This window comes from Cynoglossus semilaevis, chromosome 4 (assembly GCF_000523025.1).
Source record: "Cynoglossus semilaevis isolate Cse_v1.0 chromosome 4, Cse_v1.0, whole genome shotgun sequence".
NCBI classification, from domain to species: domain Eukaryota; kingdom Metazoa; phylum Chordata; class Actinopteri; order Pleuronectiformes; family Cynoglossidae; genus Cynoglossus; species Cynoglossus semilaevis.
Genome location: NC_024310.1, coordinates 15659770 through 15686093, shown reverse-complemented (window position 1 = coordinate 15686093; position 26324 = coordinate 15659770). Strand labels below are relative to the sequence as shown.

General features: G+C 39.3%; 3 protein-coding genes across 6 annotated transcripts in view; all 3 read right to left on the bottom strand.

The window, feature by feature from the left end:
- The window catches only part of eif4h (eukaryotic translation initiation factor 4h), an 8886-nt gene extending 4731 nt beyond the window's left edge, over nt 1-4155 (bottom strand). For all 3 annotated transcript variants that reach the window (XM_008309585.3, XM_025054904.1, XM_025054905.1), the window contains exons 1-4: nt 4005-4155; nt 2089-2279; nt 909-973; nt 673-769 (exon numbers count right to left, since the gene is read on the bottom strand). In XM_008309585.3, coding sequence (XP_008307807.1) covers nt 673-769; nt 909-973; nt 2089-2279; nt 4005-4069 — 418 coding nt within the window. In that variant the 5' untranslated portion in view covers nt 4070-4155. The remainder of the gene's footprint in view (nt 1-672; nt 770-908; nt 974-2088; nt 2280-4004) is intronic.
- A 1128-nt stretch (nt 4156-5283) lies between these two features.
- On the bottom strand, nt 5284-18174 carry ano7 (anoctamin 7). 2 transcript variants are annotated; one of them, XM_008309583.3, is made up of 24 exons: nt 17843-18174; nt 16868-16967; nt 15582-15639; nt 15068-15198; nt 14638-14745; nt 14412-14548; nt 13716-13773; nt 11600-11710; nt 11347-11512; nt 10767-10857; nt 10578-10674; nt 10342-10485; nt 10070-10207; nt 9483-9581; nt 9290-9392; nt 9086-9197; nt 8465-8519; nt 7991-8088; nt 7183-7355; nt 6880-7085; nt 6656-6798; nt 6142-6232; nt 5924-6043; nt 5284-5795 (listed from the first exon to the last, which is right to left on the bottom strand). In XM_008309583.3, exons 2-24 carry the CDS (start codon nt 16958-16960, stop codon nt 5640-5642), a joined length of 2688 nt encoding a protein of 895 aa, XP_008307805.1. In that variant the 5' UTR covers nt 16961-16967; nt 17843-18174; the 3' UTR covers nt 5284-5639. The 2 variants fall into 2 exon arrangements, with proteins under 2 accessions (XP_008307805.1, XP_008307804.1); XM_008309582.2 differs by having other exon boundaries at nt 17790-18173.
- Nucleotides 18175-19015: 841 nt separating this feature from the next.
- Nucleotides 19016-25986, bottom strand: ece2b (endothelin converting enzyme 2b; the record flags this gene model as incomplete). The annotated part of the gene is made up of 12 exons (XM_025055248.1): nt 19016-21167; nt 21496-21591; nt 21667-21857; nt 22038-22105; nt 22327-22437; nt 22525-22628; nt 23090-23167; nt 23496-23594; nt 23690-23800; nt 24682-24687; nt 25469-25583; nt 25787-25986. Coding segments are annotated over 12 exons (1356 nt in total), but the record flags the coding sequence as incomplete, so codon positions are not given.
- Nucleotides 25987-26324: the final 338 nt, after the last annotated feature.

Below are 26324 nucleotides of genomic sequence, written 5' to 3'. Positions count from 1 at the left end.
GGAAAGAGCAGAGGAGGGAGGGGGTAAAATGAAGGGAGGAAAGATGGAGATAAAAAGAAGGTGGAAGACTTCAACACAGAGAGAAGAAATACAGAAAAGAGGGAGGGGAGAAGATACAAGCTGAGGAAAGAGGGGAAAAAAGAACAGGAGACAACTGGGAGGGGGCAGGAAGAAAAGAGGGCGGAAGATAAAGACAGAAAGAAGTTCCATTAGAGGAGAATGGAGTTCAGAGATAAACAAGGGGGGAGGAGAGAAGTGTCAGGGAGTGAGGAGAAGGGGGAAGATGGAGAAAAGACCAGAATGTTGAAGAGGGGAGAGAAAGAGAAGGCAGGGAAATAAAGACGACAAAGAGCGTAGGTAAAGGAAAAGACGAGAAGAGGGAAATAAAGTGAGGAGGAAACAGAGGAGGAGGTGGTGACGCCTCCTGGAAAAAGCTGGAAAGTCAGCACTGAAGAGGCAGAGCTGTTAGTTGTCCTTCAGCCAATCACAAGAGCACGTTAGAGTGGAAGCAGTGGGAGAAAAAGAAAAACGCATCCGACCTGTAAGAAATTGTTTGTTTGTTTGTTCGTGTGTGTGTATTGGGATAATGAAATGTTATATGAGGGATGAAGAAAGTTCAGACATTCAACACGCAACCACATGCTCAGTGACCACAGTGTACATGTTTCATACCTCTGCTGTCGTCTCTTTTAAAGCCAAAGCCTCCAGCTCCCCGTTCTTGCTTACGCCCCTCTGCAATGTCGACTCTCAATGGCCTGTCGTTAAGCAACTGCGGGTCAAAGGTTATTCAGGTTCTTCAACCAGCATTCTCAGCATTTTACATTTTCTTGGTTTAGTTTATGGACATGCAACAGGAATTTCAATCTGTTTCCTATTTATTGGCATTTGTCTGAGGTTCTAATACTCACAGCGCCGTCATACGTCAAAGCTTCTTTTAGAGATTCCAAATCTTCAAATTCCACATAACAAAAACCTGAGAGAGAATTTATAGATGATGACACAAGGAACAACAAATATTTAATAAATCATTAAAAAGGTCAAAAACCTCCTTTTGTTTATGGGGTCATGATATTTTCTGTTTCTACTCAGCGTATTTAAAGAAATTCCTTCAAATAAAATTTGGATTTATTAATAAAAAAACCAAACTAGTGGACATACTTGTAAGTGTGAATGACACAGAGATGATGAATTTGTCACAATATTACGATTATCACAATGATCACTCGTTAATTTATTACAAAACACTATGAATGTGTAACATCACTTGAACAGTTCTTGTAGGTCTTGGAGTTTCCTTGATTTCTACCTTTTGATGCCAATGCAACAATATATAGCAACAAAGTCAAGTAACCATAAAGTACAAGGAAAATTAAAATCCTATTGTAATCAACCAAAAATCACTACTGCCCTGTAAATGATAAAACAAAATTTCTAAACATGTACCATGTATTTCTCTCAGAAAACAGATGTGAAGGGCTACAGGACCTTTCTGTAAAGTCACTAGAGCTACTAATTATGTGACCCAATACTTGTATACTTAAGAATATATTTATATTGGACCAATGATAAACTTATTTAGTGTAAATTATTTAAGTCATCAATTGTGTTCTATAACAGATTTTATTTTAAGTTGATTTTAATCTTTTAATCATTTGTTTAGTTTTATGTGGCCACATATAAATCATATCAATTATTTTTGGGTTTATTTTGTTTAAATCACAACGACAGTCACTTCAGTCTCGTCCACAGCTAACCTCACTGTTCCATCTGTTACTGATTGTGAGCTTGGAACATTCCTATCTGACTAAATTGTGCCCAAGTGTGATTGCCCCCTAAAGTGCAGATTGTACGGCAAGTGTGAGTGCAAACGGGGTTAAGTACATCTCTTGCTGCCTCCGCAAACATTTGCGAATTGCTGCCTCACAAAGTCAATAAATGAAGAGGGGGGACAATTGGCAGTTTTGCACGGCATGATACAACTGGCCCTAGTGTAAGTACACCCTTAGTTATGGCTCCTCACACACTCACAAACTCACAAACACTGAAGACTGTGGCATTGCAAAAACTGTCCCGTCAAACTTCGCTCACCTTTGAACTTGTCTGTCTCTTTGTCTCTAACCAACCGGACATTGCGGATCTTCAGCTCTTTGAAGATGTGGTCAATGTCACCTTGCACAGAATACCATGGCAGATTTCCTACGTATGCCGTGTATGGTGGCTCTGTTGGCAGTTCCCTCTGCTTCCTGGGGCCGCCGGCGCTCCCACTGCCTCCTCTGGACCTGAGAAGGACGAAGAGACAGAGGTCAGGTCAACACTTCAGTGGCTTGTAACGACCTGAAAGGTGGCAGCCATGAAACGAGGTGTCATTCTGTACTATGAACAGTGATACTTCCATTGATGTATTCTGAAACAAAACTTTAGTTCAAAGTTTATTTACTCTCAACTCTGCTAGTTGCTACTGACCAGACTTTATAAAGATGAGGTTTCCTGAAAGTTGAGTTAAACTGACTGACAGTAGAATGTAGTTGTCTTCTGTATGTAAGTCAACTTTCATACAACAACAACAAATACCACATAAGCTGCATCAAGTCTGACCTCGGCTGGTTTTGACCACACTTTTTTGCCTTTTGAGGTACTTGTTTTAATTTAAGATAACGTTAAAACACAAGACCAACATAAGGCAAATTCAAAGTTATTTTTATTTGTATAGGGCATTTTTTGTAGGCACAGACACAACAAGAAAATTGACTGCCTCTTGAATTTTAATTCTGTTGCAACTTCTCAGTAGTGTGTATGTACCGTGTATATACAGATAGAGATAGATAGAACTTTATTAATCCATTGGCAGTTCCCTTTTGGTAATTTAAGGAATTTAAATTTAATGACCCATTCTACATTTTTAAGAATCGTGTTCAACTTTGAAAAGGTAAAAATTATGTTGGAAGTTGGAAGAACCTTAAAGGAGTTGTATTACCCTTACGAATAGTTATAACAGCTTGCAATAGTAAATACTTAGGGATGTGCATCATTGCTCAGTTCTATTTTTTTTCTTTAATTTTGAATTGACTTTAAATTTTAAAAGTCGTTATATTACAAATACTTGGTTTAAACAACTGAGCAAAACCAAATACCTCAATATACATGTATAAAAACCTTTTACAAGATTTCGCACTGCAACAAAAAGTCTTTCATGTCCACTCTGGGGCTCCGTAGCCTTGTTCGGTACACACGTTGGTAAACATTATGCAATGTGAATAGATTATGTTACTGGGACAGAAGAATTCATCAAACGTAATGTTCACCATCAAACCTGGGGCTTATTTATGACCTGTTTGTTTGACGGATAAATACACCGATCATAATGAATCCGCTGCAGACGTTTCATTCATCACAATCGTCACCGATTAGCAGACAACACATAATTGGCCTAAAAAGTACACCACATGTGCTTTTGTGATCACATATCCATTACCAATGCCTCTGATAGATGCTTCGTAAGGTCATGGATTAAATGTAACACAAGCTGCGGACACATGATGAAGCCATGCGGGCTGTCTGCAGTGGCGGATCCGTCGCAACAAGCTGCGGCCTCTTCCTTTGCTGCATTTTATCGCTGTCTTGTCTCCCTGTGCACATTTTATTTAACTACAAACACTGACCACCGTCCCCTATTATTTCAACTGTGAGCTCCGGGTCAACTCCGGTCACCTGGATCCGTCAGTGTCAGTATCAGTACGCAACTGTAGCCATGCAACCGTTAGCGGACCGTTACCTGTTAGCGCAAAGCTAACCCGTGATTCACTGTACCACGGTGTTTCCCAGCCGCTCACCGTGGCCTTTCTCACCACCCTCCCGCCACAGCAGGCGTCGTGCGGGTCGAGCTAATTGGCCGGAGCCTCTGCTCGCAGGGTCATGGTAGGCGGTAGCGGGAAACGCCGCAATTGTGCCACATTTGTACGGGGCAGTATAAAGCAGCGATGCCGCCATGCCAAGCATAGACTCACCCTCTGCCGCCGCCAAAGCTGCCATAGGCCCGGTCTCTATCATCGTAGCTATCGTAGTCCGCCATTACTGCTGCTGTGTGTCGGAGGGGAGGTCCTACACGTCACGCATGCAACGGGTATGGTTGCCCGCAGCACGCCTGATCAGAACACCAAACAATCAGCAAAATTCTCAATAAGTTTACAAAAAGGTATTTTTGTGGCAGAGATTAACTTTCACTAATGACTCAAATCCACAATGACAATACTCATTATTGGAGTGCAAATTTAAACGTAACTCAAAAAGCAAAATCCTACTGCCATATATTCCATATTAAACGTTAAACGTCTGGATTGGCACTTTCTTCTTGTAGTTGCATGTATGCGTCTGTTTGGCTTTTAAAAAATATAACATTCAGACTAAAATAGATGTGTGACAGATGTCACAGCAGTGCGCCAATAATACAAACTCACAATTTACATTTTGTTTGTACCTTTTCATGTTCTAATTAGCCATTTTGAAAGATACTATAGTATATAAGATCTTTTAATATTTGTTTTTACATAAAAGGCAAAGTATGGGTAATTCGAATTTCTTCGGACATTTTAAACTATTACCAACAATATGTGACCACGCATGTAAAGAAAATATTGTTTATTTCTCTTTAAATTAATGTATAAGTATACAATAAATTATTGAGACAGGAATATATTTCAAGGTGAAAAGAGAAAATATGATGACATATGTAAAAGAAGCGATAGCTACAATGCTTCTCACCATGCCCACAGAATGATGGTTCACAATGTTTTATATGGTAAACATGATGAGAACCTGTTTCTGTATAACACTGCAGAGATGAATACAAAAACTATGGTGTGTTCAAATCATGTTCACATCAACAACGGATGACTACATGCTGGATGAGAATTTGTGATCCTGAAGTGAAGTGTTAGAATAAATAAAACGAGTATACACATTACAAGAAAATAAATGAAATGATTTTTTTTTTTTTTTAAAAAAGCAACAAAAACCCAGGTGTGGGTGGGTGAGCACATAGATAACCTTTATAAAAAGTATAAATACACTCCTATATATTTTGATAATTGAAAGTAAAACCAGGAAAATTTGATTGGTTTGAATAAATTCTATTGGTCATTGAGAATTTTATAGTTAATTTTAGTTTAACTAATGTAATAAAATTCTTAAGAGATTGATCTCAAGAGAAGAGATAACAGAAATAACTCCTTCTAGGTTATAGAAAATAGGACGCCTGCCAGTGATCTAATAAGGATCCATATGAAGTCACTTTATTGTGTGTGTTGACATAAACTGATAGAACATCGCTCTGTGGTTCTTTTTTTTTTTTTTTTTTTGTGGTTTTACTTTTGTAGATCTCCAGCAGAGGTCAGTGTCTTTCACAGACTGTAGGCATGAAACAACATTGTCACATACATACTGCATTCTGTCGTGCATTCCTTAGTGTGCTGATAATGATAATGTGTCATTATCTGAAAGAATTCAACACCAGGCTTGTGGAGATTGCATATACATCATTGTACATTTGTGAATCAGTCACAAATAATGACCCAGGAGAGACGTTCCATAATTAAGGATGTCCAGTTAAATGTTGATGTTTAAGAGTCCTCTCGTGTTTTACTTTAATGTGTGTCCAATGAGCCATTTTCCCCTGAGGTCTTTTTTACTTTTGCTGGTAGAGAGACACTGGGGTTTGTTGTTGAAGGATGAGGTGTTCGGTGGCGCACACTAGTGGAGTAGTCTTCCTGTTCATCAGGAATCATGAATGAGCCCATCGACTGCAAGCACAGAAAACCAATGACAAAATGACAGAGTAAAACTAAAAGAAAAACAATAAATAATTTAAAACCATTTTGTGACAACAACTTTTAAAATCAATACTAAAGTATTGATAGTATCACTGTACCCTGTTCTCAGCCAGAGCTGCTTTGGCCATGTAGTACTCCCTCTTAATCTTCATCTCTACCTCCTCAGGGACATCAGGCACCATCAAGTCAATAAAACGACCGATGAAGAAAACCACGTGCTTTGGTGGAAAAACAGGAGAACCTTTGATTTTAAGTGACCAGATGAACCCCATGATGTAAACATTCCAATTTTATGAGATACGTAGAAGAAACTGACCTCAAAGACAATGACAAAAGTTAAACGTATGGCGAGTAGTTCAAAGTACTCTGGTATGTAATGACCATTTTCATCCTGAAAACCCATGTACCTGCAGATAACAAGCAGGAACATTCATCTGTTATTATACACAAAGAGAAAAGTGAAAAAGCTGTTTTTGACGTTTCCTCTTAAAAAATAAAGCCATCTATGTTGTTGCCACCTATTGGAGGAGTATTTAATTGTGTTGACTGTCATTGTCATGTAGACAAACAAAGACAAATTATTTGAGGCTAACAAATAATAGTTTTTAGGCCAGTTAAATGAAATTGAACTTCATGATATCTCACTGTCTGCTGTCACATCACCGAAGTTAACTACATCCTAAAAACTGCATATATTGCTATAAACAAGAGGAGAGAATAAAGATGCAGATTGCAACCAGTATCTACCGGTACTACAGGTTACAGTGTCATACATGTAAAAGTAGAATGGAGCCATCCAAATGAAGGACATAAGAGGAATGTTTTCCTACCTACAGGACGTCTCATTTTGTTGGTTGAAGTTGATGTGTGCTGTCGCCAGTGTGAAGTTCACATAACCTTCAAGGTTCCTATTTTTTGTGTAGCGATAATACAGGCGAGGCACAAATGAGGAGGTGAAAGCGATGAGGAAAGCCTACAGGTAAGAAAGGAGTCTGTTTCTTACAGCTACTTATAAACCCTTTACAATGAGACAAATTTAGTTAAAAAGACCTACATTGATGAAGACTGCCACCTGTGTGATGAACTGCATGATCGGAAGCCAGATGCCAATGTCAGGGGTTCTCTCAACGACAGGGCGGCGATATTCAGTCACAAACTTCTGAGCATCCAGACGAATCTCTATCCAGTTATTAATTAGAGCGAAGAGTGGAGCAAGAGGACAGGCTGCCACGAAGACAGTGATGAAGCCAAACTGAATAACTGAGGTGGAGGAATAGGAGGACAGATAAAAGTCATTTATAATATGTAGACAGTATGCTCTGACACTTAGTCACCCAGCAGCCCCCACACTCCTCACCCATTTCTAGGTACTCGGTGAGGAGACCCTCACACAGCAGCAGCTGGTAGTCTTTCTCCCAGGGAGTAATCTCCTTTTGCTGCTGACTTTGACTCTTTTCCACACCATCCTTCTTCTTCTCCCCCTGCTGTTTCTGATTCAAACTCCTCTTCTGCCACCAAGACTTGAGTTTCCTGCCAAAATGAAAGCTGTTACACCGACATGTTCTAAGCCTTACTGCATCACTGTTGAATGTATATATATTGAAAGTTAAATTAAGACATGAGTCTTCTGGTTATTGGCCACCAAAATGCCCACAGTTAAGATTCGATTAGCTGTACAGTGAACAGGAGGCCAAGTGAACGTTTGTGTCCTAATTCAAATGTTTGCTCAGCTGCATCAGATAAAACGCAGTCCAACACTTTCTAGAATCCATGAATGTCCATGAATATAATATAACCAATAATTTGTTTTTTTCTGGGTTGGTTTGGTTTCTTAGCTTGGTGGTTAAGAAAGCAAACTTGGGTCTGGAAGGTTTCTGGTTCAAATCCACCACCTGCCAAGAGACACAGAGCATGGCACTGTCCCCACACACTGCTCCCTGGCCTGCTCACAGTTCGTTGTGTGCTCTGTCACAATTAATTCGCTTTCACTTTCAACATCAAGGTAGAGCCAGGAACAGACTCAATGAGCATTACTGCAGCCAGCCACTAGAGGGCAGCCCTGTTTTTTTTTACATACATGAAATAATAAATATATCCTATGTGGTGTGTGTCTGTGTGTGTGTGTGTGTGTGTGAGAGAGAGAGAGACAAAGAGAGCGAGATTACGGGACAAGGAACTCCTGGACATTATTGATGAGCTGTTTTCCCACCATGATGACGAGCAGCTCCTGGGCCAGTTCTGTCAGACATCCACCTTCTGCACACTGGAGCACATTAACACAGATACAAGGTGTTGAATCACAGTATTGTTTACTGTAAGAGGATGTGCATCACGGTGTACTCACGATGGTTCAAAACTGACCATGAAGCAGACTGTGACTCTGACAACATGATCATGATCATCATGACTGAATCATTATCTCATGTTTCTTGAAATATTGTATGTTGTTTTTGGTCTTTGCCTGATGCTACATGTAAGATACTCCCATTTACTAGAATAATTAGGTATTTTTCTTCTTCGTTAAAGGTGTAATTTAAAGTTAGAGGAAAATAACTCCACTTGTGTGCAGGAGCACAGCCCTGCTCTGGGATATTCTTCCCAGACTGGGAAAACTATGTTGTGTTATGTGACAAACTCACATCTTCGTTGCGAATTCCAAACAGTGTGTTGAATTTTCCAGGGTAACCAACAAACCTGAGAAGACACAGCAGTCAGTTCTCCACATACTGTCTTACTTAACAAGGCTACAGTATTTTCCCTTGGTTCAAAGTAAAAATAGAGAAAAATTATCTTTAAACAACTGCAGTCTTGTTCTGAAAAGTGTTACCTTCAGAACAGAAATTCGTCATAAAAGTTAACATTTTAAAAAATGACGTGTATTTTTTTTATTTCTCAACAATAACTGCATATTTTTTCAACAAACACTGCAATTGACTGAAAAATCAATAATGTGTTAATAAGAGTGACACTGGAGCATTTACTCTGCACAACTTTAACCCACATGAGTTGTACAACACGAGCATTATTATTATTTTTATTATCATTATTGTTAGTTATTCCCTCATATCTGAGTTACATGTTCAGCCTGTAGGGGGAGTTGTGGCCCCACTCTTAGTTCATTGTAACACACTTCAAAGCGATCAGACCTTTAATTAATGTCAACTGTTTTTTGGTTTGTTTTACTTGACTTGAAAAAAAAAAAAACTATGCACCACCCAAGTTAATACAAAATCAGTTCCAGTTCCAGTATCGGTTCCTACCTGCCTTTAAAGAAGGCAATGTAAACTGGAGAGGAGTAGAAGTTAACAAACTGGAAGACGAAAACTTTGAGGATGAACATGTCTTCATATTTGTTCTGAGTGCGATGCATTTCTAACAAAGACAAATGTGGACAAACAGAACTGTATTAAAGTTACAATATTTTAAACTGAAGTAAAGGGGGTGAATGTGAAGAGGTGACTCACCCCACCGGGTGAGGATTTCTGCCAGGGCGGTGTAAAGTCTGGACAACAGCAGGATGATCAACAGGTTCAACACTGAGGCTGTAATACTGGCTATTCTTTTAGCCTGAAGACACACACACACGCACACACACACAGTTTATCCTTGAACTGTGTGCTACTTTGTTGTATGCTGCTGTTTTGTTGTTGTACTCACAGAGGAGCTGATGAACCTCAGACCAGATTTCTGGATGAAGATACTGACCATGGTACGATACAGAATAATGGCAATGAGGCACATCACCACCAGGATGATCTGCACGCACGCACACAAACACAAATAAAAAGGTTATTATGTAGCTGTCAGCTGTCTCCAAAAGACTTGATGTCCTAAACAGCAAGCATGCAAACCTCAACTTCACAGCATCACCACACAATAAAAATACTTAAAGGTTATAATTTCCAATTACAAACAAGACATCAAACATAGACAAACATACATTTTAATCCTGTCGTTGGTTAGTGTTGTTTTTAGTCAACTTGATCAGATTGTATTTCAGAAAAGACAAGACAGGTTTAAAAAGAAATGCTTTTGGGATACAGGATTAATAAATAATAATTAATATAATAATTAAGTAAGAGTAGTATTTATAGTAATAAAACATCTGTTCTCAGTTTCTCAATGGCACAGTGTACAATAAAAATACACACAAGCCCAGTAGATGGCAGTAACTCACTTAGTTAGTTTGCCAGCCAGAAGAAGAATCATGTTTAATCAGCAATCTTTAAAGAAAGTCAACTCACCATCATGATGATGACCATGCAACCGCTTATGATTCTCTGGAAGCGTTTCTTTCCAGGAAAATAGGGTTCTTCTGCTCCTGTAACTGGGTTCCTTATTGTCATTGGAGCCATGGCAGTGAACTCAGGGCGAGGACGTTCCTGTGGACAGCACCGAGGTTCAGTGGATGCCTGTCCATGCTGAGACTATTTTGACTATATGGATGACTGCTTCATCTTTACTCTCAAAAGGGCACAGCTTGATTGACAGGTTTGAGAAGTGGACAGACTCTCACCTCAATCTCCTCAAAGTCGGAGCAGTTCCAGCGGTGAGACAGAGTGGAACACGTCCTTTTCCAGTACTCCAGGAAGGTAACAGCCCACAGAGACATGAAGACGCTGAAGAAGACTGTGCCTCCATTGTCAAAAAGTACGCCAATCTAAACACACACACACACACAGAGGTGCATGTGGAAATGGTAAATAACTACACGTGACATGAGGAACAAGACGTGGACTGAGGCTGTTGTACCTTGTAGGTCACACAGATGGTAGAATAATTCCAGTAGGGGCAGCCTTCACAGGTTGGACACATGATGTAGTCATTTGAAGTGTCACAAACCTCCTTCCTGCACACACACACACACACACACACACATGCACATGTAAACACAATAATATGTATAGGATATGAAGTACAACATCAACAGTTTCTACTTACGATGGAACGTCTGTTACCATCACCCATAGTCCAGTCAGAAAGACCACAGTACCAACAATAGATGCCGGTAACAGCCAAGCAGTATAGAAACCTACAGATAGAAACAGTCCGCATGGAAACACACAATTAGACAACGTCATCATAGCACAGATAACAGTCAGTCAGAATCAGCATGCAAATGAATGTCACACAGTTACTTCAAAAACCTAGTATCACCTACAGTCCAGCACAGATAGCATAATAACTACAGCCACAGTTAGCATGTTAGCGGTGGTTGATATAGAAAACTACAGCAAGAAGCAATTTCCAAAAACCCACAATCCAACATTGTTTGCATTGAAAAACAATGGCCAGTATTTTAATAACTGTAAGACATTGTTGCCATGGAAACCTAAGGTAAGACATAGTTGCTGTAGAAACCCAGTGAGTGTGAATTACTGTTTGAAGTTGTTGGTGTAGAAACCTACAGTAAGACATTTGTGAGCGGGAGTGAACAGTTAAGTGAACGTACAGCAGAATTAGATACTTCCTGTTGTATTGAACGTTTACTGTTTGTGTGTAAATTTGTTGCTATGGTTACCGAGCCAGGCAAAGTATAGTGCGGTTTTCTCTCCAAAGTATTCTCTGATGTGGTCCAGTGGTTGGTAGCATTTCCAGCAGGACCACTTGGCCCAGTAGGAGTACAGTATCTGCCGAACACTTAAAGCCTGAGGGGGGACATCAGCTCCAGGGTGTAGGTAATCACCCTGTACGTAGACATGTACAGTCATGATGTTGTTGTTGCTTTGAGGACTCACACACCAGGCTTTAAGGTTTAGGCCGGCGAAACTCACCTCATGCAGAGGGTAGGCAGCGGTGAAGATGTGCTCACTCAGTAAACGGTCCACACCCACCTGGCCTTTTTTCACAGAACCATACGGAGTCCGGGCCAGGATCTCGTACAGCTGTGGGCAAAGGACCAGATTCATGACATTATTTCTGTAGGCCATAATAAAAACAAGCTGATGGTCTGACATGCACTTTGATGCGGTCAGTGCAGAAATATTTTCTTAGTTTAGGATAAAGACAACATCCATTTGTTCATTTATTTTTCTCTCTGACTAGGAATTCAACAATACACTCAATGATACGTTATTATTCCCCATTCTTGGTAGCCACCAAGCCACCGCTGCCCTCTTGGAACTTCCCTCCAGATGAAACTAACACAAACAAAATATACTGTATACATATAAAAATAGCAAAAAAATGGACCGATCACAATTTTGGTTGACTCAGAACGTGTCGACTAATAAATCAACCAGCTGACTGGGCGATTACTTGTGTACCTCATAAACTCAAATTGTTACCTTACATAACAGAATTTAAAAAATGTACATTTCTTTACAGAAACACTGCACATCACTCTTCTCTCACTCTTCTTATTTAACACTCTTATTAAGAAGCTAAAAAATATTAAGTGGAAAGAGTTCTTTTCTTTACAGAAGCGTTAAACCCTGCTTGTGTCTGTGGGTGAAGACCTGAATGTCACCTAGGCTACTCAGGCACCTGACTTCTAGGTTTTAATAGTGGGTTACAACCAGCATCTTTGGTCACATACATACACATACCTACTTTACAGGAGTGTGTGGTCTCATGGAATGACCAGTGACTTTTGAAATAACGTAGCCTAGTCCTAACGTAGCCTAGACAAATTGTCACAAATCTGTATAGATTTTTACCAATTCACGATGCATTGTTACATCCCTAATCCTTATGTAATGTTAACGCCTTTAAATGTGACATTATATAAAGTCTATGATCAAAAAAACTTAGTAAATTCATCAAATAATCATAACAAAAATGTAAAACATGACTTATTAATTTCTCACTCATGTCTGCAGCTAGATCATTCCTTCCATTTTAAAGTACTTGACAAAGTGCTGGAGCTGTGTTTGCACACTGTGTGTTCTTCAGCACTATGTAGATATGCAAATGTTTTGGCGGCACTATCAGCACCCAAATGTTGACTGAAGCATCCGGAATGTTCTCCTGTGGATTTATCAGAGGGGTGTGTGAGTACGACTCCTGGCTGCTCTTTAAACCAACAAAAATGAAAAATGACATTTACACCTACAGGGAATACTACAATTTTCTTTTTAAATGTTTTTCGCAATAAATATGCATTAATCGAATGGAGGGATTTAACATGAAGTTTAACAGGTCCATCAAATGTCTGTTAGTTACTGACTATTAACACACAATTTCAACTAAAATCAAAACGCTGCAAAAGGAGAGGCACAGCAGCGCATCTACCTAAAGTCTTCCTCACTGCTTAGAAAATCCAGAAATTCTGATCAGACCTTTTTAAATTTTTGTCTTTAATGCGTAGGTAGTAATAATAACCACACCTGGCCAATAATTCTGATTCTGGATTAAATGGCCTCAGAGCAGAAATTATAATCTGTACTGTACTTTCTGTATTTCTCTATTGCTCATCATCAGTTAAGAACACCGACTGGTTCCTCTCCGTCATTCCTCTTCTCACATATGTCATGCGTGTCGTTTACGGTTTATTTACCAAGGATATCGTAAGCTACTGTGGTGTAGCCTATTAATTAAATCAAACATCAATCTTCACCTCTCATTGCTGATGTAATTACACGTTCTAAAGTATGCACACACAAACACCAGAATGATTATAAACTTAATCTGATCATGTTTGCTCCTCGGCTCATTAAATAACTTCTTTTTTTACTTTTTCAGTCAGAGTAAATCTTTTCAGAATGTCATTTCTTTTTATTTGTTGAATTTGGTTAGATGGGTGAGCCAACAACTTCATATTACAACTAAACGTAGTGATCCTCCTGCAGGCTGGATCTGAACACTCTCCAGGATTCTCCTCTACTTGAGGATTATTCCAACACAATTTATGTCTGCACTGACTGTTAGGTGGCAGATTTGTGTACTCACCACCTGGTGGCGCTGGGTAGTCTTAAAAAACACTTCATGGTCGTTGCTGCCCAGAAACCTTTAAAACAAAGACTAGATTAATGGTCTTGGAGACTTCGTCTGCAGTATTCAGAGAAACCAAACCAGTAGGAGGCAGCAGTACATATAATTATGTTAGCCTTTTAAAGAGAGACCATAAATGTACATGACAGTTTTGTTGTGGTTTGTTTCTTCTCTGTTGTTTCTAATAGAACGTGGTTTATTTGATGATCTGACAATAAATTAGCCTAAGAATACAGTAAGAATCCATTGTTGCTTCAGATTTGCTCTTCAAACTGCAAAGCCAACATTCAGCTTTACTAAAGCTTCCTTCTACTGTTGTTTGGAAATAGCTTAGTTTCAATCTATAGCCTTTGCCTAAACCAGTGGTTCTCGAACTGTGGTACATGGGGAAAATTCATATTTTCACATTTACACTTTCTAACCCATCTACCAGTATCAACAGCAGCCCCTGGTGGTTTATCTGGTTCCACATGTTTAGACTGTGTTGAAGTTCTTGTCTACAGGGCTGTTGAAATGCCACTTTGTTTTAGAACTGCACTGGGTGAAAAGGATATTTTTGACAGAACAATGAAACAGTTTTCAAGTACAGAACCACACATCTGAAATCACACTGTTGAGTGTTGATAGTAACTGTTTGACATGTTGGCTGATCACCTTTCCAGCTTGTTGTTCCTAAACTCACAGGTGTAGTAACAAACTGGGGGGTTGGGGACCTCCTGGGTCATCGGGTTGGGGAGTGACAGCTTTGATAGAATCTTTTCAGACCAAGTAATGTTTGAATAGTTGACTATCTGCAGGAGAATAAATAATTTAAAAAAAAGGTTGAGACCACTGATATGACTGCAGGAGCAAACACTTATCAGAGGACTGAGTGTTTTACCTGCAGCGGGACCCTCAGGCTGATCTCTTCAGCATAATAACAAAGGACATTCCACGGAGCGCTGAGCAGGACAAAATTGATGGACTTTTTAGGCTTAGTCACTTTTTTCTGTCAAGAAAAGTAAAGGAACAATGAAATCATATTCTGGAGTCCCACAGAGCTCTACACCACTGGATATATCCCCTACTTTGGGACACAAAGATTGTGTATTATAGAAACTACAGTGGCCTACACACTAATACAGTTGGTGTCAAAACATTACATTTTATATATAGCTCGAGAATATTGATGTAGTAATTGGCTTTTACCCTTAGTTTACTTAAAGTTAAAGGCCAAAGACAAACATTCAAGACATACTGGTTGAATGTTTGGATTTTTTCAGTGCTTGATTTTCCTGCCTATTGTTTCCTGCAGTTGTTGTTCAGCTCACCTGCTCCACCAGCAGACCTCTACGTTTCAGTCTGCTCAGAAACTCCTTTCTCCATTTCACGTGCATGGAGTTGACACCAGCGCCCTCCACCTTCTCGGAAATCTTTGTCTCCTCCCACACCAAGACAAAATCTGAGCAGTGGACGAGCAGAACTCACATTATCACTGAGGCTCAGTAAAACCAACACCATGAAACACCAACACCTTACTGATCAATTTGTCTGGAATAACCCCACACACAAGAAAAGTTACAGTGAGTTACAGTTGGGCAGCCCGTGGTTTTATTTAAAAAGCTTGATATGAAACTTAAGCTAACAACACTCATTTTCTGTACTGCTCATGTCACAGGGTCACATAAAAACCCTAATGCAGCACAAAATGCAATTGATGGCATTAAAAAATGCTAGTGGGTTAAAGGGCAGAAGCAACTTCTAAGCACCACTGTTAGCTGGGGCTGATAACCATAATAGTTTAATTAAAAAAACAACCAAAAAACATATTCACATTTGACTCACCAATGCGAGTGTTTCTGTCACTGAACACATTCTCATCCGGTGTCTGAACATGTGCTTCCTAAAAAAAAAAAACGCACATTGATCATTAATGATAAAACTGGAAGACAACTGTGACAGCCCTCCAGTTCTGACGCATCATTATAGAACCAACACTAATGATGTGATGAACTCAGCTCTTTATCACCAACACTCATGTCATCATGGAGCCATTGTTGTCCCAGTCAGTGAGCAGTGTTTAAACAACTGTAGCGTTCACTTTCGCAAAGGAAAACATATATGAACCCCAGAAACCCAGAAGCTGCAGCTTGTGAACAACAAACTAATGAGAGTCACAGCAATGAAGAGATCAGAACAAAACATGTGCTTCCTGTTTCCGGCTGCAGTCATTAAAGCTCTGATTAAAGGACAACAACACTTCCCATTCGTCTATGACTAAATGTAAAAGCACTGTTTTTCACTCATTTCAACCAGTCAACATTTCCTGCCAGTTTGTTATTGTTATAATTGTTAATAAATTGAAGCCAAGACTTTGATGTTGAACCTTAATTGAACCGTCTTAACAGCTGTGGACATGAGGACGTGCTTCGAGCAAGGAGACAACAACAACAACAGACATTTAAAAACAGCTGCTTGTTGAAATGAAGGAGAAGAAAATAAAGTTGAATTAATAACTTACTGGAGACGTTATCTTATAATATTCCCTCCAGGCATAATGTTGATTTTTACATACTGAAGCTGCATTGTGAGAGTGTTGAGACAAACACGGCAGCATTTTGACTGTTAGTTTTAGCCAAGGTATTAAGAGCTTAATGTTTTTTGCACAATGTCATTTACCCAGAGGATTATATTCCTGAAACTTTAAATGTTGTAAAGGTGACGAGACAACAAACACCTACTATATGAACGAACCTTTTACTTCCTTTGTTTACTTAGGTAACTAGATAAAAAAAAAAAACTTGAACACTGCTGTTTTATTCTCTAAGCAAACACAAGAATCAAATATTGAAAGACACTCAGTAATCAGTCAGAAGATATGCAGTTATTCAAAAGACCCAAGGATCAGGAGAGGTGACTGTCACAGCTTCATGGCCTACTAGTTTATCTTTATGACCTGGACTCTCTGGAGCAGAATTAAAGATATTGATTTTGACAAATGCTCTAGCAAGGGACTCCATGAATACATCCTCATACCTAACACCATACAGTACAGTGTTAATGAGATGATCTGGCCATTGTCAGTTCATCCCTTTAACCTCGGTCTCTGCAGCCACATGTGTCCAACTCACCTCTGTCAAACTGCCATAGTTTTTCTCTGGTCCTGTGTCCATGTCAATGAGCACTGTGTTGTCATCCTCTCTCTGCTCCCCCGACCTCCTCATTTTTCTCCTGTTGTACATGGACACACGCATACACATCTTAATGGGGTGTGTGTGTAGAGACATATAAAGTTGCGTCTTTAATGATTTTTTATTTCTTGAAGAAATTCAATTCTATTTATATAGAAGCAACTGAGAAACTGATTCAACTGTGTATAACAGTGGTTCCTGTTCTTCTCTGCAGCGCCCCCTTATAGAAGAGAAGACATTTGTCCAAACCCTCTGTGAACACATGCACAGTCATTGCTTTAAAACCGAACTGAACAAAAAGATAATAACACATCACAAATCACTGCACTTTCCCCACTGGGGCACAAATAAAGAAAACACTGAAATTTAAATTAATTAAATCAATTTGCCTTGTTGCACCATACCTTTCCACTCCATCAAATAGGTCCCAACTAGGGGCTGGGAACCTTAGCTTTAAATGACTGACATTACCGCCAAAATAAGTTCAACGGGAGTTCTGAAGCATTAGGCACTGTCATGGGATAACCATAAAATAATTCAAATGAATCAGCTCATATTTAGACAGAAATTAATTTTGTGAAAACACAGAATAACATAAACACATAAAAACAAATACAAAACATTACTGCCTTGTTAAAAGTATTGCCCCGTACACGGCATCACAGAACAGCCCCTTGGTCTACACCAAAATGACATTACATTAAAAAAAACTCTCTTCTTTCTTTCCTTCTTCTGACATATGTTCAGAAAAACTACAGAGAAGGAGACTGGAGTGTAATTTTTGTTTTCTTCCTTTTTAACGTGTTGTCACAAACGTTACGGTAAGACCCTCTTCCAGAAACTAGAACAGGTCCACACTCACCGACACAGCCGTCCGTGGTTAAACAAAGGAAGCTAAGGACGAGCAGGATTCACCTGTCAGCTCCGGTGCATTCAGGACAACTGCGGCTCTTCTCTGTTATGTTCCGGGTGGAGTTTGTGAGACACAAACAGAGGAGCAGCAGCAGGATGGCTTCAAACTTTAAACCCCGCCCTTCTCCCACAGCCTTATCCTCGATCCAGAAAGTTAGGAAACAAACTGGGACTTTCTCCTCTCACACTGGACAACGCTGAGTCTCTGGACTCTGTATTTGTTTTTTTCAGATGACACTGAAGTTACCACAGACACTTATCTCGGCCAGTCAGTTATTAATACGGCCTACGAGAATGTTCTTTAAAAACGACAAGGTAACGTTTTTGTTGTTGATGAGAATGTTGTTGTGAATAGAAAACATTTGTGTTGATGTGTCGTACATTTAGTGAACGTTCTTTTTTACGTATTTTATTTAAAATGATATCGGTTTATGACCAAATCACCAAATATTAAAAATACAAGTTTAAAAAACAACAACAACAAAAGATTTATATGATGTTTATCTGTGTATTTTCCTACCATATATGAAAATGTAATGTAAACACCACAGTATTAATATTATAATAATTCTAATTTATAAGTGAACTGCACCACCTTGTGTCTTTCTTGTACAGATCTTTTGTAGCAAAAATATGAGTAAGAAAAAGTTATTATGTACAAAAACTATCCATCGTCTGACCATAGTTTGTAAATCTTCAGAGTCAGTATAAGCCATAGAAAACCAAACACACACATACACAGTGCAGTTTTGCCAACAATGCCAGTTTTTTTTCACACAGCAGTGTCCAGGACAGTTCTATCTGCTGTCAGAATCAGGCAGGAGCCTGAGCACCAGAGAATCATGGGAAATAGAGGCCGAGAATTCTTTTGACTTGGTTTTTAATCACAACGCAAGAACATTTTCTACATGTTATATTTTAATATAGTATGTTAATATAGGTTATTAAATAACATTGTTTATGTTTGTGCTCCAGCTTGTGTTTCCACACAAAAAAGATAAAATAAATACAAACAAAAACACATTTTCTACTCTTCATTATGGTCATGGACTTTTTAAAAACATAAACACTCACCTTTCAAACATTAAAACATCTGATCCCTGTGTCCCTGAACATCCCCATGAAAATTTGACTCCTTGAATGCACCATGGCTTTAGGGTCAAATCTTTTTTGAGGTCACTGTAAACAAAACAAAAGCCTGACTGGACTTGACCGACCTGACAGGTGATGCCTGCAACTAAAACTTGCTTCATTTTTAAGGCTTAGTCTTAAATTTAAGGCAACGTTTCCAAATTCTCTCGTGTAATCTGAATTTCTTTAAGGCCTGTTCTTGTTCTTTACCAAAGAGGGCGCTGTGTTATTAACTGCAGGTTATCATGGTAATAAGTGACTGAAGACAATCTTCAAATTCAACACAAGCTTTGTAATCGGCAAGACATTTTTGAGACTTGCAGGTTCATTATTAAACTGAAAATAATTTAACATTATTTTACCTTTATCAGTACAATACTAATTGTAAAATAGGTCTATATTTTCATGATCTCCAATAGGGAGAAAATGATGATTCTATGAGCAGCATGATAAGAAAGTTTAGAGCAGTTACTGGCCCAAAAAATCTTTTATTAGTTTTGGTTGTATTTCTGTGATTTCCTGACCTGAAGAACACTTTAAGTGCATCGTCACATTGATAAACTGAGAGGAGGATCTGTAATGGTACTTTTCACAAGAATGCTAGACTAAATGAATAAAGAGCTTACTTGGTGGAATGTTTTGGTTTACAGTGTAATGGACCATCTGAGTAACAGAAAACATTATTCAGTCTGTGGACAGTCAATATAATTTAATTTCATCTGAGTTTTGCTCAAGTCATGAAATCTAACAAATTAGATGAAAAAACACTTTTTCTCAACACAGACCAGGTTCTTGTTAAGACTATATTTTCTCAGAACAGTTGTCAAAGTGCAGAAAAATACAGGACAAAATAAAATAAATGAAACAAATGTCATTTGAACAAATATAAAGATTATTAGAGTAGAACATTCTTTTATTTTGAAGCTGAAGGCTGCTCTACTTTTTCCTCTGTGACCTTTCTCTTTTTGGAAATACTTTTATTTTGAAAAGACTCTTCACATGTTCCAACTGATATTTTGACCAGGAAACAATCTGGTCATTTTCAAAATGAAACATAGTTTGTGATAAATTAACAACATGAAAAATAGGTTGATTATTTTTCTTTGCATCCAGGTGTAAAATGACTACCGGCTTGGTACTGGCCCGCGGCCCAGTGGTTGAGGAACTCTAAATTTGAGCTGTGGTACAGATGCCTTTCTCTTGACATGTTCCCTATGGGTCTCAACTGTGATGGTTGTTAAGACCTGCCTGCTGCATTGGTTAAAATATCACACATAGGCAACTGTAATGGAAAGATTAGAAACAGTTTTCACTTTGTCAAAATAAATGAAAATACAATAAAATGAGCAGTGAAACACAAATGGTAGAACATCACAACCTATGCCTCCGGATCGACCTGTCTATGTCTTGAACATTTGAAAGTGATGGTAGATTTTACTAAATGAACAACATGAAACAAGGCACACAGCAGCAGAAGAGCTGGTTTTTCATTGGACAAGAATTAACTATAACTCTGTTATGACTGTGTTTATAAATAAAAAACAAAAGCAATTTCACTGAGAGAAATTTTGTCATTTAGTGGCAAAAATGAACACAGACCTCCACTTCACTGTAGGTCACATTTTCTGTTACTCAGAAGTTTTACATCGCTGTGAAACACATGACCTAATGGTTTCATCACAGTGATGTCATTCCAAAGAGAGAGAAAGAGCGACAGCGACAGTGTTACAGTGACATTCAGGTGATAGCAGCACGCAGACACACACACACACACACACACACACACACTACCCATAATCAACAACAGTGATGAAGCAGAAATGAGAAACTTTATGGCACGTTGCTTCCTCGTCATCAGAGTCATCATCGTCATCATCGTCAGTCCTTCACGTCTCTGAATTTCAGCGTGACATCCACAGTGTATTACCTTGATCAAGTCCTGATAAATAACCTGCTAATCAGTAACGGATTCCCGGAAACCCTCCACCACCAACACCACCAACACCACCCTCCAGTCTGTTTACCAGACCTCACAGCGCCTCCCAGGGTTCATGGGCGTCCTCGTGGGACAGTTGAAGTGTAGGCTAAACTCTGGAGAGTTAGCAAGAGTTCCGATGACTCTGAATCTGGGGGGGCTGTGAGTGTCAGTCACCAGGCTCTCATGAGCACTCTCTGGTGTTCGCACTGAACACCACACCTAAAAGTAGAACAACCGAGTTAGAGATATGGGTTTCACAGAAATATGAAGGAATAATGATGATGATTATTAGATTTTTTTGAAGAAATGTAATTTTGCCTTCTGGAGACACAGGAGTTTCTGATTTACAAGAGCTTTTGGTAATGTGGTGTGAATAAAGTAAATCACACCATTACTGGATCCCATATCTGACATAAAGAAATGTCTCAAAATAAATTATATCCTGCAAAAACAAAGACTTTAATGTTTGATCTTTGAACATACATTTTACTCAGTCCATTAACACCTCAGTAAGCCATGTCCCTGTGGGATACCAACATGTTTGTACCTGTGCAAATCCAACAAAGAAGAGCTGGTCACTGGTCAGGTTTACAGCAGGAAGTCTCTTTTCCTCTCCATTCTTCTTGACCCATGACTGATAGGCCTTATAAAGAAAAACAACTGTGACCCACTGTTAACTCAAACCAACTCTGGTCATGTGACAAATGTTAATATTTACATGGTATGCAGCCTTTAATCCTCCGTTGTCAGCGATGTTTTCTCCAAGTGTCTGTTTTCCATTAACGTGTTCTCCGTTAACAGTGTAGTTGCTGTACTGGTCCACCATACACTCGGTCCTCAGACGAAAGGCCTCCACAGATGTGTTTTGCCACCATGGCCTCAAGTTCCCTTCTTTATCATATTCTCGACCTGAAACAACGGGTGAAGAAGTTTATTTAAGGAAAACTAATATCTGAAAATGTATTTCTGTTTAAATAAAAACTACAAACTCCAGTCAATCTTAACACTAATCAATTTAAGAGTGTTTTGAGCTGTGGTGTAAACATCATGTATAATTTAGATTAGATTAAACGAATGACCCACACTTACCCTGATCGTCAAAGGCGTGAGTAAGCTCGTGGCCCATCACCACCCCGATACCACCAAAGTTTAACACCCTGAAAACACAAAGTATGTGTGTGTGTGTTAGCCAGAGTGGGAGGAGTCTGACATGTCTATGATGTTTATGTTTATTTATCAAGCTAACTGTTTTTATAGTCTGGCAGCAGGGGTTTAAGGAAACAGTAGTGATTGGGAAACTGATGTTGAAGCTGTGATAAACTATGGATGAAAAACCTGCACGCAGAAACATGTAGTGTACTAAAAGTAAAGAACAGACTTTGGGTGGTTGTGGGCATAGAAAGGAGCCTGTAGAATCCCAGCAGGGAAGACGATCCCATTCTTGGTGGGCATGTAGTAGGCGTTAACTGTAGGGGGCGTCATACTCCACCTAGAGGAGGAGAAAGCAAGAGGAGATAATGAGTGGCCTGCTGACAATGACCATGCGTGTGTCTCCAGTGTGTGTATGTTCACATACTGGTCTTTGTTGGGTGACTTCCTCAGCTGGTCGGCCATCACTCGGGCAGAGAAGTTGTAGAAGTTCAACATGTTCTGGAAGAAGCTGTCATCTGACACGTCATACTGAAACACAAGACACTGATGAGTGAGACACATGAGTGTGTCTACTGCTGCGTAACAGCAGGGGGCAGCACTGCACCAACAGCTACAGTTTTTGTATCATAATAATACATTAATACATACAGTAGCAGTAAAGTGTACTCTGTAATATTGATGGTAAACAGCACATCACATGATATACAGTATATAATAAGAAAACATTATGAAAAATATTGTTTAAGCAAAATAAAACAATTAAATAAACCAAATGTGGGGAACAAATGATTCACATTATATTGGATTAGATTAGATTAGACATTATTGATCCCACACTGGGTAAACTGAAAACTAAGACTCAAGATCATTCCAAGAAATAGTTCTTTAAAATGCATTTCTTTCTCCGTTTGAGATCCTGTATTTATGAGCCAGGTCCAATAGCTGAACCGTCTACAGGTCAATACATGAGCGCTGATGTCACTACTCACCCCGTCATAAACGTCATCCAGCTCTTTGGGATCCAGGATGAACTCTGGGAATCCAATCATGTCATAGATTGCATCTGCCTAACAGGTGTTGGACAGGGACCATGGAGAGAGGGATGCATTCAGTATTGTATCAAGAGGTTTATACTAAGTGAAATATGTAAAGACTAGTGTTGGATAAACATACATTGCCAATTATTAAGATTAATCTCACTGTAAAATTCAATGATGAATTCATTAGTAGTCTGTCACCCAAGTACATCTAAGAATCTAGAATGTTTCAGGGTGCTTCTCAACAACACCACTGTAACCACAGATAAACCACAAATTAAATTTGATTATTGCAATAACATTTACCATTCCTATTTATGTTGATAGTCTGATATAAAGAACACATTTGGAAACGCACCTTGTCTTTTGCAGCTTGTCTAGTTTGGTCATCCATCCAGCTCAATTTGTCCAGAGATTTTTTAAACTCTGAGCGGATCTCGTTGATCATCTCCTCAGCCTGGACAGAGGGACAGACTGCTGTCAGGTCCATGTGTACCTGTGGTTGCTGTGGTAACCTGAACTACATCAGTGTTTCTACAGGCAGGTACTCACCACGTCTTTGCTGTGTTTGTCGAATGTTGCCTTCACAAAGAGGGCTCCCAGGGCAAAGCCCAGCGTGTCATCGGTGTTCACTATACAGGTCTGCCAGCGGGGGGTGCAGGACTACAGCAAACAAAGTCACAATGAAAAAAACACACTGGCTCACAAGGATGGACAGAAGAAGAGATGAAGAAGCCATTTAAGACCAAGCAACTCATTGTTCACCAAATCAAGACCAGTATCCTGAAATCTAGAGAGAAAGTGCTGGAACCAGTGTCACCCAATCAGAACCATCAGTGTAATCACATGATTGTAAAGGCAGTAAAATGAACTCGATTTGGGAATATTTTACTAGTTTTTACAGAACAGAACAAGTTACAGACAAGAAAACCAGGACAGGGCTGATCCAGTAAGGATATGAAAGAAGAGATGGTGCAGTACATACATATACAGTATATATTTACATATATATTATGTATGTGTGTATATATATATATATATATATTCAGTTAATGGTACACTGTGTATGAGTTGGATTAAATGTTTTTTTTCTGCAGCGCCCTCTTCTGTAGTCCCCTCAGGTCGACAAGCTCAGAGATGATTCAAATTTGATGTAAAACACTATAATTACTACAAACCACATATTCACAATGAAGTAAATGTGATTAGAATTCAGTGTAATTTTCCTTCTGTGGTACAAACACGGTAGATAAAAGACAAAATAATTCCATTGATGCTTTTGTTCATTAATTATTTTTTAATGTGTGTTTGGAGTTCACATGAAGGCTGAAGGTTTCATCATTATCTCTTATGTTTTGACATGTCTTGCCGAGGTGTGAGTAACTGAGCAGCAACTTGCCTTACATTATCACTACATGTTGCTAAATCCTACACAGTGTACCTTCCAGGAAGGTCAGACCATCAACCACAAATCTACACCTTTGAGAACCTCAGACCCAGGGAGTATAATTACCCACCAACGTGACAGTCAGGAGGATTTATACCTTTTGCTGTAAAAACAAATAACTGTGTGAGTCGCAGTAGCAGCAGCTCTAAAGTCAGTCTTAGCACTAATACAAATATTAGCAGTACTAACAGAGAAAGTACATGTGCAAAGATCCAGATATTGACATGATGGCTTGTTCACAGTAATAAGACACATGCCAACTGAGAGAATTTCATTTTATATTTACCTAAGAAAGGTTGAATCTGACACAATCCACACAGTATTAAGTCTGTAATAGTTCCTGGATGTATTTGTTGCCTTATTTGATTTCTCAAAGCTGACTCTTCAACTTCATCTAATTCATTTAAACTTTTAAAAAGGGTTCCAGCCTGATGCTTACATTTACTGTCCTCCCTGTCAATCTACAGGAAATGTAGAAAACCAGAAGACATTTGGGTGGGTGGTAGGATGATGGCTGTGTCTTTTACCCCAGTGGGTGCTAAATGCTGGACCTTATCAATCAGAGCAGAGGGCTTGTTTTCTGGTCATAGGGAGGAGGCCAGCTGTGATGGCTCCCAGGAATGGGTCTAAAAAAACTAATTTGAATTTTTAAATCTCTTAAATTCATCCTTTAAATTCCTCCAACAGCCCAGCAGAGAAGAGACTATTTGACAGAGGTTTGTTCAGTTCTGTGTGTCTCTATGACACAGTACACTCTCCACTTCAGTTAGAAAAACAAACGGTCTCTGTAAGAGTATTTTGTTTTCATTAGCAGACACAGCAACATGTACACATACATTTATCACCCTTAGCATTACATGTGCAGTAACTGTGACGTAACCAACCTTCTTGGTTCCTAAGAGACTCTCCAGCAGTTTGTCCTGAGCGTTCTCAAAACGCTGGTCCAGACTGGCCACACTCTTCTGAACCAGGGTCCACATCATGTAGTTATTCAACAGACTGAAAACACACACACACACACACAGAATAATCATATCAGGAGTTCTCATGTTGACAAGGACAGTAAACACATCTGCCTGGATGAGGATAATTACAGGATGTTTGTCTCTGACTGACTCTGTTAATGAAGCCGTGAGCCCGCCCTGACCTTACAACTGTTCACTGCGTGTTTCGGTTTCTAATGCACAGGGTTTGACTCTGACCTGCGGTCCGTCTTGTTAATGAGGTCTGACACCTGCTGCAGGTACTCTTTGGCATACAGGACCACGGCTTCTGTGTCGTTCAGCTCCAGAGGAGACAGTGAGGACAACAGGAAATCCAACCAGTCGACCGCTGGAGCCAGGAGCTGCACAAGGAAACAATTACAGAGAGAAACAGAACTCTTAAACACTGAGGACAGAGATCACCCCAGGCCCCGGGATCAGAGAGCTTTTTTAAAGATTTATCTTCCTTTTTATCCTGCCTCATCACATAGTTGTTTTGATCAGAATCACAGAAGCAGCAGAACAAAGTATTCTGATTGGTTCAGCCTGCAACTGTTGTTTCAGTGGCCTAACCATCCTAGGTTATAAGGCAATACTGTTAGACCCTCTAATGCATAACTAAAAATATGTCATAAACAGTATTCAGTAAGATCCCCTCAGCACATCCCCTAGAGGGAGCCAGAGCATTTCAGGTGAGTTGAAAACAACAGGTAAAGTAACTGAGGTGGGGATGAAAGAAGGGATTTATTCAAGGTTT